The sequence below is a fragment of the Halichoerus grypus genome, chromosome 8 (assembly GCF_964656455.1).
Source record: "Halichoerus grypus chromosome 8, mHalGry1.hap1.1, whole genome shotgun sequence".
NCBI lineage: Eukaryota > Metazoa > Chordata > Mammalia > Carnivora > Phocidae > Halichoerus > Halichoerus grypus.
In genome coordinates, this window is record NC_135719.1 from 4,751,424 (window position 1) to 4,769,216 (window position 17,793).

General features: G+C 46.4%; 1 protein-coding gene across 2 annotated transcripts in view; it reads right to left on the reverse strand.

Moving 5' to 3' along the window:
- ALPK3 (alpha kinase 3) overlaps window positions 1-17,793 on the reverse strand; it is a 53,534-nt gene that overhangs the window by 19,850 nt on the left and 15,891 nt on the right. For both annotated transcript variants that reach the window (XM_036083023.2, XM_078078841.1), the window contains 2 exons: window positions 13,812-13,929; window positions 11,974-13,213 (listed from right to left, as the gene is read on the reverse strand). In XM_036083023.2, the coding sequence (XP_035938916.1) occupies window positions 11,974-13,213; window positions 13,812-13,929 (1,358 nt within the window). The remainder of the gene's footprint in view (window positions 1-11,973; window positions 13,214-13,811; window positions 13,930-17,793) is intronic.

Sequence of the window (17,793 nt, forward strand, 5' to 3'; positions counted from 1 at the left end):
CCCACGTCCCCAAGCCTGATCAGTCCCTGAGTCCTATCGAACCTACTTCCTCAGTGTCTCAATACCCATTCCCTTCTCTGTCTCCACTGCCAACCGCCTAAACCACACTGCCAACAATTCTGTCTCGCCTGGACTACTTTAAAGCCTCCTGACCTGTATTCATGACTCTAGTCTTTGCCTCTGAGCAACACTTACCCTCCCTGCAGCCCAAGTGGTCTTACCAAAATACAAATCTGATTGTGACACTTCCCTGCTTAAAAACCTCTCCAGGGCTCATCATCATTTACAGGATAAAGCCTAAAAGCCTGAGCCTAAAGGAGCAAAAGGTTTAAGAACACTGCTGGCCAGGGTATGGGGAAACAGGTTGTCAGCACCGCCCCTATGGATGGTGATTTAGCATCATTTAATAAAACTAAAAACACTTATATTCTTTGACCCAAGAGTTCCATTATGAGGAATTTGTCCTATAGATAGATTTCCATGTGTAAATGGACTTATAGACAAGGATTTTCACTGCAGCACAGTTTATAACAGCAAAAGACCAGAAATTACCTAAATTCCATCAACAGAACTGACCCAGTGAATTACGGTACATCCAAATTCCAAATAAATAAAATAAATATCCAAATAGGAACGCACGGTGTGGATAGAAAGTACAATATGCAGCATTTGTGTGGCAAATATACAGACGCACCCTTATTTTTAAATGCAGGAAAAACAGTTCTGGAAGTATGCCCAAAAAACCAGTTCTGGCACCTGACTTCAGGAAGAGAAACTGGGTTGGGGGTGATGCAGTTGAGGAACACAATATTCTCCATATACCTTTTCTACTTTTTAAATTTTATACCATGTGCACATGACACATATCCAACAATTTTCAATTTAAAGTGAAAATAAATAAATCAAACTCATGTGATCAACGAAGCCCATCCTTCAGCAAGGGTCCCAGATCTCTCTTCCCAGGTTCACCTCTTGGGTCCCTCTGCCCAACACCACTAAGTTACTGTAGTGACCACTGTGCTATTTTATTACTACTTGGTGTGTTTTCTCTTTGCTGGACAGTCTCAGCCTTCTTGCTCACCTGAAAGACTCCTTCTCATCCTTGAAGACCTCACTTAAGTTTCTTCTCTTCTTGGAAGACTTCTGAGTCTCCTCCTCCACCCTCCCCCCAAAACATTAGTGGCTTCCTACCCTATGCACCCACGGTGAATGTACCTAATTGTATCGGGATACCCTCATTCTGTGTGGTCGTTGTTTGTTTCATGCATGTGGCACCTGCTAATGTGTAAACTCTTCCTCTCCGAAGAGGTGGACCCAGCAGAGACCCAAGGTTAGAGGTGGTGCTGCGTAACTATATGGTGAATGATCAGTTGAATGATCTGTACACTTCTGTAAAGGCTGACCTCTCTAAACACTGTGGTGTGTGTGTGTGTGTGTGTGTGTGTGTGTGTGCGTGTGCGTCTACATCTGGAACTGTGTGGAGATATGAGAAGGACTGCCATGTATTTCTTTAAAATAACCATGCTGTGAGCAGGGGTGAACCCAGCTGGCTCTGTGTGAGCTTTTTCACTACAAAGAAAAGCAGTAGGTTTAATTTTCCATCCTGACTTAACACCTCTTCCTCATAAATTCTCAGAGATTAAGGATGCAGTGTGATTCACCTCTGCACCCTGCACAGGCCCAAGCACATAGGAGATTCCAGGAATCAACTCCTGATTGACAAGTATTATTGCTTCTAACCCTCAAGGTGGGACATAGTCCTGGAGTGCTGGTTTCGGGAAGCAGGGACAAAACCAGGAGCTTAACAGGAATGGCGAGGGCAGTGTCTGGGACCTGGAATCTCCTTCCTCTGAAACTCAGACTGAGGGCTGATACTGAGGCTTTAACATCTTTAAATGTTTGGTAGAATTGCCAGTAAAACTATCTGGCCTGAAAGATTTCCTTTTTGGATGATTTTTAGCTACAAACTTTATTTCTGTAACAATTATATAGGATTATTCAAGTTATCTTATCTCATTATTTGCAAGAGTCTGGTAGTTTGTAGTTTTTAAAGAATTGGTCTATTTCATCTAAGTTGTTGAAGTACAGGCACAGTCTTTTATAATGGACCTTTATTATCCTTTTAATACTTGCAGGATCTCTAGTGATATCACCCTTCATTCCTTTTCAAAAAATCTTTTTTCTAAAGATGTATTTATTTTAGAGAGATTGAAAGAGAGAGAGGGAGAGAGCACGAGTGGGGGGAGGGGCAGAGGGAGAGAATCTTCAAGCAGACTCCCCACTGAGTGCAGAGCCAGACACGGGGCTTGATCCCATGACCCATGAGATCATGACCTGAGCCGATACCAAGAATCAGACATCCACTGACTGAGCCACCCAGGTGCCCCTAAAAATCTTTATTGAGGTATAATTGACAAAGACTGTAAATTTAAGGTGTACAACTTGATGTTTTGAGATACCTACATATTGTGAAATGATCACCACGATCAAGCCCTTCTTTCATCCTTAATGCTGGTCATTTGTGTCTTCTCTCATTTTTTTTTCTGAGTCTTGCTAGAGGTTCATCAATATTACTGGTTTTCTTCAAATAACCAGATTTCAGTTTAATTTGTTTTCTCCATAGTTTTTCTGTTTTTAATGTCATTGTTTACTGCTCTTTTTTTTTTATTATGTTCAGTTAGCCAACATATAGTACATCATTAGTTTTTGATGTAGTGTTCAATGATTTATTAGTTGCATATAACATCCAATGCTCTTTTCTTTATTATTTCCTTCCTTCTCCTTGTTTTGGGTTTATTTAGCTCTTCCTTTTCCAGTGTCTCAACATCGGAGCTTAGATTATTGACTTCAGACCTTTCTTCTTTTCTAATATAAATATTTTAATGCCAAAAATTTTCCTCAAAATATTGATTTTCCTCAAAATACTAATTTATGCAAACTTTTGATGTGTTGTATTTTCATTTTCATTCAGTTAAAAATATTTTCCAGTTGCCCTTAAGACTTCCCTCTTCGACTCATGAGAGCGTGTCATAAATTTTTTAAAGTGTTTGGAGACTTTCCTGTTATCTTTTTTTTTTTTTTTTTAAGATTTTATTTATTTATTTGAGACAGAGAGAATGAGAGAGAGAGAGAGCACATGAGAGGGGGGAGGGTCAGAGGGAGAAGCAGACTCCCTGCCGAGCAGGGAGCCCGATGCGGGACTCGATCCAGGGACTCCAGGATCGTGACCTGAGCCGAAGGCAGTCGCTTAACCAACTGAGCCACCCAGGCGCCCCTTTCCTGTTATCTTTTTGTCATTGATCTGTTGTATAAGTCCATTTTGGTCAGAAAACAAACTTTGTATGATTTCAATTATTTTATATTTGTTAAGGTTTGTTTATGACCCAGGATATGATCTATTTTGGTGAATGTTTTATACGCACTTGAAAAGAACAAGTACTCTGTTGTTGTTGTTGTTGTTGTTGTCGTTGTTGTTGTTGTTACATGGAGTATCCCATGCATGTGTTAGACCCAGTCGGTTGATAATGCTGTTCAGGTCTTTTCTATTCTTATTCTTACTCATTTTCAGTCTATTAGCTCAAGACATTACTGACAGAATGTTAAAGTCTCCAACTATAATGGCTTATTTGTCTGTTTCTCCTTCCAGTTCTTCATATATTTTGAAGCTGAATTGTTAGAGGCAAACACATTTTTTTATTATGTTTTATTGAGCAGACCCTTTTCTCATTATTTAATTCACTATTTTGCCCTGGTAATTTTCTTGGAACTGGAGTCTACATTGTCTGAAATTAATATGCTCACTCCAGTTTTCAATTGATTAGTGTTTGCACAGTGTATATTTTCTATCACTTTACTTTTTACCTACCTATAATACTATAGTTTAAGTCAATTTCTTGTAAAAAGCACAGAGTTGCGAATGTTTTTTGATCCATTCTCACAATCTCTGTCTCTTATTTGTGTGTTTAGACCACTTATATTTAATATAATTATATGTTTGCATTTAGGTCAATTATTTTATTATTTGTTTTCTATTTCTTTCCTCTGTTTTTCTGTCCTCTGTTGCCCCTATCCTGTCTTCTTTTAGATTATTTGAACATTTTTAGTATTCCACTTTAATTTATATATTGTGATTTTTACTATATTTCCTCGTATAGTTGTTGCTCTAAGGGTTACAATATATATACTTAACTTCCCACAGTCTATTTGGAATCAATATTTAACTCTTCAAGTGAAATATAGTCATTTTATCACCATATAGATCCTTTTATTCTCTCCCTTTTATGTTCTATGTTTACCCAGATATTTACCATTTCTGTAGTTCTTCCTTCATTCCTCATGATACAAGTTCCCTTCTGGTATCATTTCCCTTCTACAGGTAAAACGTACTTTAGCAATCTTTCAGAACAGGTCTACCAGTGATTTATTCTCTTAGTTTTATTGGGTAATGTCTTTATTTCACCTTCAATACTGAAAGACATTTTTGCTGAATGTAGACTTAGCGATTAAAAGATATTTTCTTTTAGCAGGTCTATTATTCCACTTCCTTTTGACCTCCATTGTTTCTAATGTGAAATCTGCAGTCATTTGAATCATTGTTTCCTTATAATGTGTTGTTCTTCACTGACTACTTTCAAGATTTTTGTGTTGTCTTTGGGTCTCAGCAATTTGATTATCGCTTCTTGGCATGGAATTCTGCAGGCATATCTTATTTGGGATTTGCTGAACTTCTTGTCTGTAGGTTTGTGTCTTTTGCCAGTTTGGGAAGTGTTCAGTCATTATTTATTCAGGTATTTTTTTCTGTACCACACGCTTCTCTCTTTGTGGGTCTCCAATAACACAAACATTATATGTTTTGATATTATACCACAGGTCCCTGAAGCTCTGTTTATTTCTCTTTCCTATCTTTTTATTTTCCCTCTCTGTTATTCAAGTTGCAGAATTTCTATTGACCTATCTTCAAGTTCACTGACATTTTCTTGCCATCTTCATTCTGCTATTGTGCCCAGCCAGAAAGTGTTTTTATTTCAATTATTGTATTTTTCAGTTCTGAAAATAAAATTTGGTTCTTTATATCTTGTATTTCTTTGCAGAGATTTTCTATGTTTCCATTTATTTCCTGTGTTTACCCTTACATTTTGTCACATTTTTATTTTTTTAAAGATTTTATTTATTTATTTATTTATTTGACAGAGAGAGACACAGCGAGAGAGGGAACACAAGCAGGAGAAGTGGGAGAAGGAGAAGCAGGCTTCCCATGGAGCAGGGAGCCTGATGCGGGGCTCAATCCCAAGACCCTGGGATCATGACCTGAGCCAAAGGCAGATGCTTAATGAATAAGCCACCCAGGCACCCACATTTTGTCACATTTTTATAGTTGCTGACATTAATTGAGATAATTCCAACATCTCTGCCATCCTGACACTGGCATTCTTTAACTGTTTTTTCCCATGCAAGTTGAGATTTCCTGATTTTTCATATGCCAAGTTACTTTTATTGTATCCTAGACATTTTGAATATCATGAGACCCTGGTTCTTATATAAATCCAAGGGTGATGTTAATGTTTGTGTCTTAGCAGACAATCTACTTGGTTGTGTTCAGGCTGCAAGTTCCATTCAGCCTGTTGAGATTGTAGTTTCAATGTGAGTTCCATTTTTCAAAGCCTTTGCAGGCTATTCAGATCTATCCGGTGTGTATGCCACCCAGGGACCAGCCTGGGACCTGAATGATGGTCTTTTAGTTCCATTTTCAAAGTTTTTGATACACTGTGCAGAACCAGATCCATGAATGCATAAATAGCTTGGGAACAAGGAATTTATAAACAGCTTATGAAGTCACTTTCTCAAATGTTCCTTCTCCAAGATCTCCCCTGTACTTTGTGGGTCCACAGGGTCCCTTTTTTCACTCCTCTGGACAGAGAGCTGGGGCTTCATTTACTCATCATATACTTTCACACATGAACTTGTGTCCTAGGCCAAGAAAGAGACCCAAAAGGGAAAAAAAAAAAAAAAAAAAAAAGCAACAGGGATTCATCCTACCCTCTTGGGGACCACAGCTTCTCTGAATGGAGGGAAAGATGCCCCTCCCTCAAAGTTTGACACATGTGGTCCCTTCTGCCATTACTGTCACTACCAGGAGATTCCTTTCCTATTCCTCAAGCCCGATGTAGAGTAGAGGGCATCTCATAAAGTAAAGCTGATGCTTACTTCTGAGTTTCTGATTGCATTAAGACCAGGCCAGAGAATACTAGATTTAAAAAACAAACAAACAGGTAAACACTGCTAGTTCTAGGGTACTTTGAAATCTGGTCTTCTTCCCAATCTGCCTACTATTGCTTACCAAAGTCACCAAATAGCTGCACCATGCGTTTTGCCCAAGTTTTTAGCTGCATTCAATGGGAGATATAGGATGAGTGTGTTTGCCCCATCTCATCCAGAACTGGAAATGTTATAACCTTAACAACTAGCTTCATACTGGTTATTGTATTTTTCACTTCTGGATTTCCAGTTGGTTGATTTTTTAAGTCTATCCCACTTTTTACAGCTTCTAGTTCTCTGAAATTTTCAATCTTGTCTTTTTACCTTCTTTGAATATAGGAAATAGAGTTTTAGTTTTATAGTTCATGTCTGATAATTCCAAAAGTTGGAACCCCCTGTGGACACATTTATATTGTCTGCTGTTTTTGCTACTTCTTTTTCATGTTTTCTTCTCTTGGAGTGCTGCTTATCTTCACTTGGATACCAAATATTATATTTGAAACACTTTTTAAAAATAATTTGAGACTTAAAGTGATGCTAACATCCTCCAGATGATTTTTACTTCTTCCAGGTGCTCGGGGCACCAGGTATCTTGAATCACCTTAACCTAACTTCAGGGACTGAGATATTTCTTGTCACCTGGGCAACTCAGAGACAACACAGAGATTACCCCTGTGTGGGTAATTTACTTCTGGCTCACTACTTCTTCAGGGTCCCAACCCAAAGACCAGGGGGTTTACCAGGGCTACTACTCTTGAGATCATAGACTCCAATCTTTGTCCCCCTAGTCCCATGAGCCTGTCTTAAACACTGCTGAGCTCTCATTCTCCTCTTCTTGAGTAGCAAATAGCCACAGGATAAAAGCTATGCCAAACACTGGATTCACCATTCTGGCTTTCCATCTCCTTCCATCTCCTTGGCTGATAACTCTTCACTTTGTCCTTGATAGGGAGTTGGTCTAAACTATCTAACCTAGCATTACTGGGAGCTGATATTCAATAAATGTTAGTTCTCCCCGCTTTATGTCTCACCCCAAGCCTGGATGATGTTACAGTTAAGGCTAAAAAAAACCAAAGCAGAATACAAGACATAGAAGAGAAGAAAAAGTACTGAGAAGCTTTAAATGCTTCTGGGCATCAAGACTAGGACAGGCAGGTTTGCATTCCTCAGTAGCCCACCACCCTACCTTTGCTTCAAGCTCCGTGTCCTTCCCAGAATGTCTTCCTTCCTCTCTCCCACCTATCTAAGCTCTTTCAACCTGGGATATTATGGGCATTCTTCTATACTAAAAAAATAACAACAATTCCTATTTGATGTTTTTCTACTATGGTATTTCCAATAATGAGTCCTATACATGTTGCCAGCCAGTCTGGCCACTTCCCAGATGCCTTCCCTAGAAACTGCAGACCACCCCACTCTCCTTCCCTGGAAAGCTACTGCAATAACCATTCACCACACCCTCTTTGTACTTAGGGTTTGGTATAAAGTCTAATCCCCTAGATTCATTAGATAATTCCTTAAGGATCATGTCTCTCCTCAAGCCGCCCTTCCTTCAACAGCTCTCTGAAAATACTTGTATTCACGTATTCTCTGAAAACCAAAGATCTCTTATTATGGGAGTGGGGTTTCCAAACCTTGGGATGATTATCCTCAAGACTCACAGGGTTTCCTGGAAAGCCCTCTCAGGTCCCCTCCCTCTTGGGGAACTCTGTACTATTGCTCAATAAACTTTGCTTTGCTGCCCATCAAAAAAAAAAAAACTAAAAAAGGGGGGCGGCACCTGGGTGGCTCAGTCGGTTAAGCGTCTGCTTTCAGCTCAGGTCGTGATCCCAGGGTCCTAGGATTGAGCCCCATGTAGGGCTCCCTGCTCAGTGGGGAGGCTGCTTCTCCCTCTGCCTCTGCCACTCCCCCTGCTTGTGCTCTCTCTCTCAAATAAATAAAATCTTAAAAGAAAAAAAAAAGACTTCCAGGGTTTCCCAAGAAGAGATACTCTGAGGTCTCAAGGCATTCAGCAGAGATCTGCCATATGTACGCTGTCCCCTCCAAGAATGTGGGCAGATGGGGCACTCCACCATGTCCCCACATTCCTGTACCTCAGCTCCAGAGATCTAAGCCAGTCTCAGAGAAGATCTCGGCTAGGGCACTAAAAAGCAGTCTTTGAGGGCACTGAAGGCCAGTTCCCATTCACTAAGTACCTTCAGGGAATATTGCTTCTGCCCAGGGAAAGAGCTGTCTGCACAGCATTGCTGGGCTCAAGGCGGGGGCTGAGGGGGTGGTGGTGTCTGGATGTTCTTCACAACCCAAGAGGCCTCAATCCCAACATCTGCTCCTCATCCATATCCAATATGGAAGCCTAATTTGAACTGCTGGAGATATCCCCTAAATCCGGGAAAATAAATCGAGACAGAGGAGGGGAGCGGTGGCATCACATCCCAGAGGCAGAGATCCTTCCAGTACCTGACCCTAACAAGACACATGCTGGCCCATATGAAGAAAACAACGTAACTTAAAAAGAGATATGAAAGAAGGCTTGAATAATGGAAATGAATACCATGCTGTCAGATGAGAAAGCTAAAGATATGGGTTTTTCCAAATTAATTCCTATACTTACTATAATCCCAATCAGAACACCAATGATACAGAGACAGAAAGCACATTAGTGGTTGCCTGGGTCTAGGGGGTGGGAACAAGGATGAACTGCAAAAAAGGAACAGGGATCTTTTTAGGGTGATGGAAATGTTTGAAAACTAGATTTCGGTAGCAGCATCTTCATAACTCTAAACTGCGTACATTAAATTGCACATTTGAAATAAGTGAATGTTATGGTATATATATTATACCTCAATCAAGTTGTTTTAAAATATGTATCTAGCAAGTTTTACTGAAAGATCATTCCAAATACAAAGCGGACTTGAGTTTTCCATGAAAAGATTTAACAGGCTTTTGATCTTGTTAAAAATAGCTTACCACTTTTTTTTAAATGTGATTTTTTTTTTAAGTGGTAAATACACAGGTACAAGGTTAAAAACAACAACAACAACAAAACTGAACAAACAAACAAAAAAACACAGTGACATCTGGAAGTTTAAAGAATTTCAAACGATGATTCTAAAGTTTCCCTAGAGGAATAAACAAGAAAGAATAGCTAAGAAAATTTTTAAAAGAAGCCTAAGAGGGTTGCTCTGCCGGAAATTAAAGCCACAATCATTAAAACAAGATCATTCTGTTGTAAGGATCAATAAACAAATTAATGGATTATGATAGGTATATATAGGAACGAAAATAGGCTTTAGTATGTATAAAAATTAGTATATAAAGAAAGGACCACAAACTAACATCTAAGAGTTAAATATTCCACAAATGATATTGGGGGAAATTACCTATTTAATTAACCAAAAATTGAGCGGGAAACATTCTATACTATCTACTCAAATCAATTTCAGGTTAATTTAAAAGTCAAATGGAGACATTCAAACAACAGAAATTACTTTTAAAATGTAGATTAATACTTAACTAACCTTAGAATAGGGAAGGAATGCATAAACTATGGACGGAATGGTTAAACTGTATGTGGCCCCTTATACAACCATTAAAGTTTTCCAGATAATTTTTAGGAACCATGAGAAAATGCTCATGAAATAATGAGAAGAGCAAAAAGCAGGATATAAGATTGAATCAGAAGAAGAGCACACACTAAATTTTAAAAATAAGAAAACTGCATATACAGAAAGATTGGTAGATACCTCACAATGCTTCTCGATGGCAGAATTACAGGTAAGCTGTTACTTTCCCCATCGCATTTTTAGGGGTTTCCCCCTCATATTTTTCACCAGGAGCATGGGTTTCTTTCATAATCAGAAAAATAAAGATATTTTTTAAAGACATGGTTAAATGAGAATACGAAAAAACAATCAAATTCAGCCATTAAAAAGCAGCAGCTTCAACGTACGTATACATAGATGTTAAATGCGTTTTTCACGTGGGTGACCTATGTCACAATTTTCTAAGTAGAGAAAAGCAAAAGCCACACGGCGTCTTGCAGGGACAGTGGAGAGGCAAGGAGCGCCCTGGCAGGAGCGTGTCCCCACCACTGCGGGCAGGGAGGCCGCCTTCGTCAGACTTGGCTGCCGGCCTGGCCGCTTCCCGAATGAGCTCCCTGTGGGCTGCGTCAGGCACACAGAGCGGCCCCATCTAGGCCACTAGGAACTCATCACACCAGCTGCCAACAGCCCCAGAGACCAAGCGTGAGGGCTGAGTCACCAACAGACTCAAGAGTCTGGTTTGAGGTTCGCCCCACTCCCAAACCCTCTGAACTACTGTTCCCACAGACTAACTCAGCACCACCCTTGAGACTGGTCTCTCCCTCCTTCCCCGCCTGTCGTCTGTGAAGCGCCCCTTCCCATTGCCCCCCGCCCCACGAGGTCCAGAGGCAGGCAGCTTGTCCCTTCTGCCATCTGCCCCCCCTCGTGAAATACTTTTCCTTTCTGCCACTTGTAGGAAATACTGCCTTTTTTCTGCCCACCGTAAAACCATCTCCAGAAAACTCCATCTGCCCTCGGGGCACCTGGGTGGCTCAGTCGGTTGAGCGTCCGACTCTAGATTTCGGCTCAGGTCATGATCTCAGGGTCCTGGGATCCGGCCCCGCTTTGTTGAGCCTTGCATCGTGGGGCTCCCTGCTCGGCGGGGAGTCTGCTTCTCCCTCTCCCTCTGCCCCTCCCCCTGCTCATGTGTGCACGCTCTCTCTCTCTCTTGCTCAAATAAATTTTAAAAAATAGAAATAAAAATAAAATACTCCCTGCCCTCTGCCCCCTGAGACATGCAGTGCTGACCAAAGGGGACAAAGTGTTTCCCTCTGTCACTCCTCTCAATGCCGTTCCTCCGTCCCCGCTCCCCAAAGTCCTCAATGCTGTCGCCCACCTCTTCTTTGAAACGTGGATATCCCCATCCCTACCTCCGCACAAAGCATCACCTTCCCTCCATTGGCCACGTGGCCCCCGGGAAATGATGACCCTCCCGTTCCCAAGGAAAAGAATTGGCCTCTATCCCCCACTGGAGTCATTATTAGTGTATTATTCCTCCTGCCATTTCATTAGTTCTTAACATGCACCAGGCCCTCCACTGAGCAGGCAGATTCTCCCAACAGCCAACAAATTAGGTAGCATTTTTATTCTGATTTTACAGCTTGCCCCAGTCACCAGATGCTAAGCATAGTCAGATTTGCCCATAGGTACACCTGACTCCAAAATCCTAGATAAAAACCCAGATTAAACCAGAATTTCCTGGACAGTCGATATTGTTAAAAATCTTCTGAGAAGCATCCAGGTCGAGACCCACCACACACAACAGCTCACCCCAGCTCCTCAGTCTCCCCATGAGACACTGTTGCCTCAGTATACCCCCAAGAAAACCCTCCCCTGGCTCTTTCCTCCCCAAAGAACATCGTCTCCCTCCACCTCCCTCTTTCCGCCTTGGCCGTGAGCTCCCAGGCTGTCAGAGGGTAGGGTCACAGGCAGTCTGTTGCCCTCATGCCCGGCGTCTGGAGATTGGCTGGGGCTAAGGCCAGGCCTGTGGTCCCCTGCTCCTGGCTGGCACTCCATCACCACCTCACCCCCTTCTATAAATAGCCCACCGCTCACTGGCTGCCGAGCTCTTGGAGCAAGAGTTTCCATGAGGTCAGCTTCCCAGAGCAGCCTCCAGGCACCCAACACCCACGCTTACCTCTCCCGAAGTCCTGTGGCCTGCTCGCCCCTGCAGGGGGCTGTCCCGGGCGCCGTGTCTCCGCCGGGCAGGGGGTGTGGGCACTTGGGCAGAGGCCTGAGGCGGGGCCTTCCCTGAGCTCTGGGCCCCTGGTTCTGGAGCTTGGCTCGGGGAAGAATCGGGCTTGCTGTCGGTGGTGGGCTCCCCTTTGGGCTTCGGAGGGGCAAATCTCTTCCTGTTGAAAGGTCTAGTTGGCTGGGGGGCTGAGGACGTGGGCTGGCCAGGGGCAACAGGCCCCCTTTCACCTCCAGCCTCACTGGGTACCTTCCCCAAGGGCATTTCTCCAGGTGCCCTGCCACTTGGGGTCTGGGGCCCCTCCTCCCCGTTCGGCCTGCCCGCCCGGGTGCTTTCCAGGGAGAAGTACACTTGCTGGTCGGGGCCTGGGACGGGGCCTGGGACGGGGCCTGGGACGGGGCCTGGCGCCGGGGCACTCTGGGCCTGCTCTCGAGTGCCCGCAGCTTGAGCTGACTTCCTGAGGCTATCTGCTCCAGGGGCCCCAGGCCCCCATGCAGCCCTGCCTCTGGGCCGGGTCTGGACCTGCTCCATGTCCGTGGGCCCCTGTGTCCCAGGCTTGTCGGAACTAGGGGCATGGCTTTCGGAAGACTGTTGGCTTCGAGCTGCCTTCTCCAACTCTGGCTTCCGTAGACCTTGCTTAGGTTCCTCGTCTTTCTTTTTCTTCTTGGCCCCAGACTCTTTTTTGGGGGCTCGCTGAGGCCCCAGCTCCATGGCCTCACAGATGTACGTCAACAGGCCGTGCTCCCCATCCTCCCCATTCTCAGGGGCAGCCTCCCCGTTGGTGGTCACCTCTCCGGGAGCAAAACTGTTGATGAGGCCCAAAGCTGGGTGCTGACCAGGCTCAGCCTCTTCCTTCTGCCAAGCCGCTGGGGTCCCGTCCTCAGCCTCCCTGGTGGGGGCCGAGGGCACTGACGCCTCGTCCCCGCTCAGCCGCCGTTTCCGCTGGAAGCGGTCGGGGCTGAGCTTGCGCAGAGTGTCGGCGTCCCCCACCACCTCCTTCCTGGGCTTCCAGCTCTGCTCGATCTCTCGCATCTTTGCGGCAGCCTTGCACTTCAGTTTGGTGAACCAGCGCTGGTGGATCTTGTACTCAGTCATAGTGCCAACTTCCAAGACCCCCGAGCAGGACACGATGCCCTTGGTGTTCCGGGCAGAGGCCTGGTAGATGGCCGCATCTTCCTCTTGACACCTAAATGTAGGAGCACAAGACGCTGAGTCTCCCCTCCTGCCAGGTGAGAGGCTCTATACCCCACAACCAGCATCTCCTGGAACCGAGCGTGCTGCCCCACCCCCTACGAGTCCCCCCCAGCCTGAGTGCCACACCCCACCTCCGATACCACTGCATCCAACACTCCCCGTTACAGTTGGGGAAACTGAGGCTGGCCACAGGGAGGGAGCTGGCCCAGGTCACGCTGTTCCAGGAGGGATTAGACGTGAGGCCCAGGAGAGCTCCCTTCAGAAGCAGGTGACCCATACAGCCCCTTGTGAAGTAAGGATGACACAGGAGCTTTTTTCAGTAGCTGACCTCACGGAAAATGCTTCCATGGGTCGGGACCTCCTCTGGTTACGCTTCACTCTCTGGCTGTCAGAAATCCTCCCACCCTGGCCTTAGGAGATCCCAGACCCTGGCAGGCAGGCAGCTCACCAGCAGGTTCAACTCAGCAGCAGAAACCTGCCCTCCACCCTAGGATCCCTCCTGGACACGAGTGTCCAGCTGAGCCCATCTCTGCTGGGGCCACAGCACGCCCAGGAGCGCAGAGAGAGCAGGACGGGCCGCTTTCCCTCACCTGTAGAGATGTAGTGTGTGACGGTTGCCCTGGTGAGTGATCTCATACTTCGGCAAACCACAGTAGCGGTCCAGCTCTATGTCGTCCTTGTACCAGGTCACCTCTGGCTCTGGGTATCCTAAGAAGGAAGTGGGGGACTGGGTTGCAGGAAGACCAGTTCCAAAATAGGAGAAGGAGAGAATAGGATGCCACAGCTTCCCCAGACCACCTTCCCCCCCTCACTGGAAGAAAAGGGCTATCATTTGGCTCTGTTTATTTTTAGAAGCTAGCCCATGTCAAGGCAGAAAACTGTTCCGTTTCAGCAGCTGGGAGGCATATATGGAGGAGAAACTTCCTAGCGGGGAAGCAAGAAGTTTCCAGAAAGCCTTGGCTGGTAGTAACAAGCCTCCTTCTTTTGGTGTCCTGATCTACATTCTCAACTGCGGTAATAGCTCTATCCTCAGAGGTCTCCCCCCAGTACCCCAACACCAAGAGCCTTCTTTTATCCCAGGTTGCTGAGATGCTGGCATTATTTGCTGACACAGCTAAAACATACATCCATCCATTATCCATCCATCCATCTATCCATCTATCCATCCATCCATCCATCCATCATCCCTCCATCTACAATTCCCTACCCAATCATTCACTGCTGTGGGACTTCCAGCCCTGCCCACAAGGAGAGCTTCCAACTGTTAGAGTCACGTGTCCCTGCCTCCGTCCTCACCTGGCTGATGGGTCTGGTAATGGACACCCAATCAGCTAATCGAGTCCAGTTATTTGACCTAGGTTTCAGGAATCAGGACCTAGAGACAATCTACCCTTGGGCCTGGCGCTATGATTTCAAAGGGGTGCAGCCCTGTTCTCCATGTGGACCGGCCTGCAGTGAGATGCAAAAATGAAGTTGATATTCAGGACAGAATAGGAGATAGGAGACAGATAGACAGTCCCAACATCCTTCCAAAGACTGGCTCTATTCCTTGCCTGGGCACCAAGGAACTCCTACTTATCAGTCCCACCAGCCTTACCAGTGAACCCTGCTTCATTCCTTAAGCCGACTCCAAATGACTGACACTGTTGATCCAAATTCAAAGACCCCTAGCTCACATTCCCTCCAACATACATATTAAGTGTGTGCTGAGCGCCACGAGGGGGTTACACAGCTGTAGAAGCCTGGCCGGCAGGGTCTCTGGTCTCAGGGAACCCACCGTACAGTAGAAAAGGTAAGTCAGGGGACACCTGCCCCACCCTCCCTGCTGTCTCTGGATCTGCGGCCCACACGTCTCTCCAAAGCTGTCCTCACTGGACCCCATCTCTTCTTGCCTCATCAAGGATGTCTTTCCAACAATTTTTCCTGCTCTTGCCCCCATCAGCAAACTGTTCCCTTCTGTGATATCTTCCCCCTTGGCACACAAGCCTGATGTATGAGTTTTACAAGAAAGTTCTCTGCAGCTGCTGTCTGCGCTGTCTTCCTTCCCTCCCCTCCCATCAGGCTTTTGTGCACACACAACACTGGAACTGTGCCCGTGGAGGTCACTCATGACTCGCACGTCGCCAAATCTACTGGCAATTCTTACGCCTCATCTACTCAATCTGTCGGCGTTGACCCCGCTTCCTGAGACCTTCTCCTCACTCCTTCAAGTGCTCTTCCTGCATCGTGGGCCACTCTTTCTAATTTCCTTCATCTGTCCCCCTCACCACCGGGGCCTGTGAGTATGAGGCACCCCAGGGCTCAGGCCCCAGAACCGCTCGCCACTTTCTATCCATATAACCCGAGGCCCTAATGCTGCCCTCTGGCCGTTAAAGATCTATATGCTCACGACTCCCACATTTGTACGTCCAGCCCAGACCTCCCCCCTGGACTCCTGGTTCCTAATTCTGACTGTGTGTCTTGACACCTCCCCTTGGAGATCTAATAGGTCTCGGACTTACCATGCCCCAGGCCCAGCTCCTCATGCCCCTCTCCAGGACAGTTCCCACATAGCTCGGGTCCATGGCAACTTTATCCTCCTAAGTTGGTTCGGGCCCCAAATCTGGAGGTATTCCTTATTCCTTTCCTTTTCTCATGTCCACTCCATCAGACAATCCTGCGGGCCCTCCCTTCAGAATATATCCAGAACCTGATCTCTTCTTCCCACTCCCCACCACCAACCAGTCCCCACCATCATCTCATGCCTCAATTTCTATAATAACCTCCCCGGTGACCTCACTACTCCCAATCTGGCTTCTATTCAGCCCACTGTCCACATAGCAGCCAGAGTGAGCCTTTTCAAGTCAAGTCAGGTCGTGGCACTCCTCCGCTCCAGACACCCAGGAGCCCCCATTTCATGCAGGCCCTCCTGATCTGGGCCCCGCACCCCCTTGCCTCATCTCCCAACACTCTTGGCCTTGCTCGCTGCCCCCCCAGCCACAGGGTCCGACTGGCTCACCTCTAACACACCGTGCGAGCAACCCACCTCGACTCCCTCACTTTCTGTCCTCACGTTACCTCGTCAGGGGGGCCTTCTCTCCCGCCCCGTATTAAACAGAACCCTCCCGGGGCGCCTGGGTGGCTCAGTCGTTAAGCGTCTGCCTTCGGCTCAGGTCATGATCCCAGGGTCCTGGGATCGAGTCCCACATCGGGCTCCCTGTTCGGCGGGAAGCCTGCTTCTCCCTCTCCCACTCCCCCGCTTGTGTTCCTGCTCTCGCTATCTCTCTCTCTGTCAAATAAATAAATAAAAAAATCTAAAAAAAAAAAAAAAAAAAAAAAAAAAAACAGAACCCTCCCTCCCCGTGCCTCTCTTCCTCTCACTGTGTTTGGTGTATAGAACGCTTTGCCATCTGACATGTGATACACAGAGGAGTTTGTTAGACGACGTGCATCCTCTCCAACCCCCAGTGGGACATCGGTTTGTGACTTATCTGTGTTATTCACTGCTGTGTCCCTAGTTCCTAGAATAGTCCCTGGTCTGGAACCAACGCTCAGGAAATATTTATAGACGAATACACTAAGTGCTCAGGGTGCCAAGAAAGGAGCAAGCACTTGTGGCTAGGATATCAGCAAGGGCTTTATGGAGGGAGCGGCATTTGAACTGGCCGTGAAGGGTGGGTGGAACTTCAGAAACCATAAAGTTTGGTGCCTGCACCTCCCCTTCAGGGCACGAGTCAGGCCGCTGCAGTGCACTAAGTCCCCGTCTGTCTCTTCTCCTAGACCCGCGCCCCATGTGCGCAGGGGTTCTGTGATCTCTACTGCTCTGTCCTCAGCACCTGAGACGGTGCCCGGCGCATAGCAGTCACTTAGTAAAACGCTGAGGGATGAGTGAGTAAAGGAGTGAGTAAGCGAGTGAACAAACAAGCAGGAGACAGGTGGGGACGGCACGCCTGACGTAGGAACCGTAACAGTAGCGTGTGGGGGTGGAGAGCGAAGGGCACGCCGGGGGACCACGTCCAGGAGCAGGGAGCAAGGGAGGCGAGGCTGAAGCTGAGTCGGCCAGGAACAAACTCTGGGCAGCCCTCACTGTAAAGCGAGCCCCATGTTTCCACTGTGAGCTAAAGCCCCTGGTTACATCACCACGTGTGGCCAAGGCCAGCACAGGTGTCCTCACCATCCTGTGCGATGATCTCATCCCTCCCAGGGCCCAGCTCAGAGCCTCCCGGCCCCATGATCTGCCTAGTAGGGCCTCAGTCTCTAGGGCATCTGAGTCCAGTCAAGCTGGGGCAGGGAAGGAGATATTGAATGGACCCCAGCACCCCAAGCCTGAGGTCTCAGCCCCCATGCCTTCCTCTGGTGCTTCTGCACAATGTGGCGGTCAGCCTGACAGCTTAGGGCTCCATGGCAACAGGGGGTTTTTGAAACACTTTTATTTGGACAGAAAACATCTCCTTGTGCCCTGGATAATATGAAGTGTGTCTAAAACACACAAAAGCAGGAAAGGTCCTTCCCTCCCAGCTGCACGCACATGCCTGCCCGCGTGTGTGTGCCCACAAGCAGGCAGGCACACACACTCAGCTCTGGCCAGGAGAG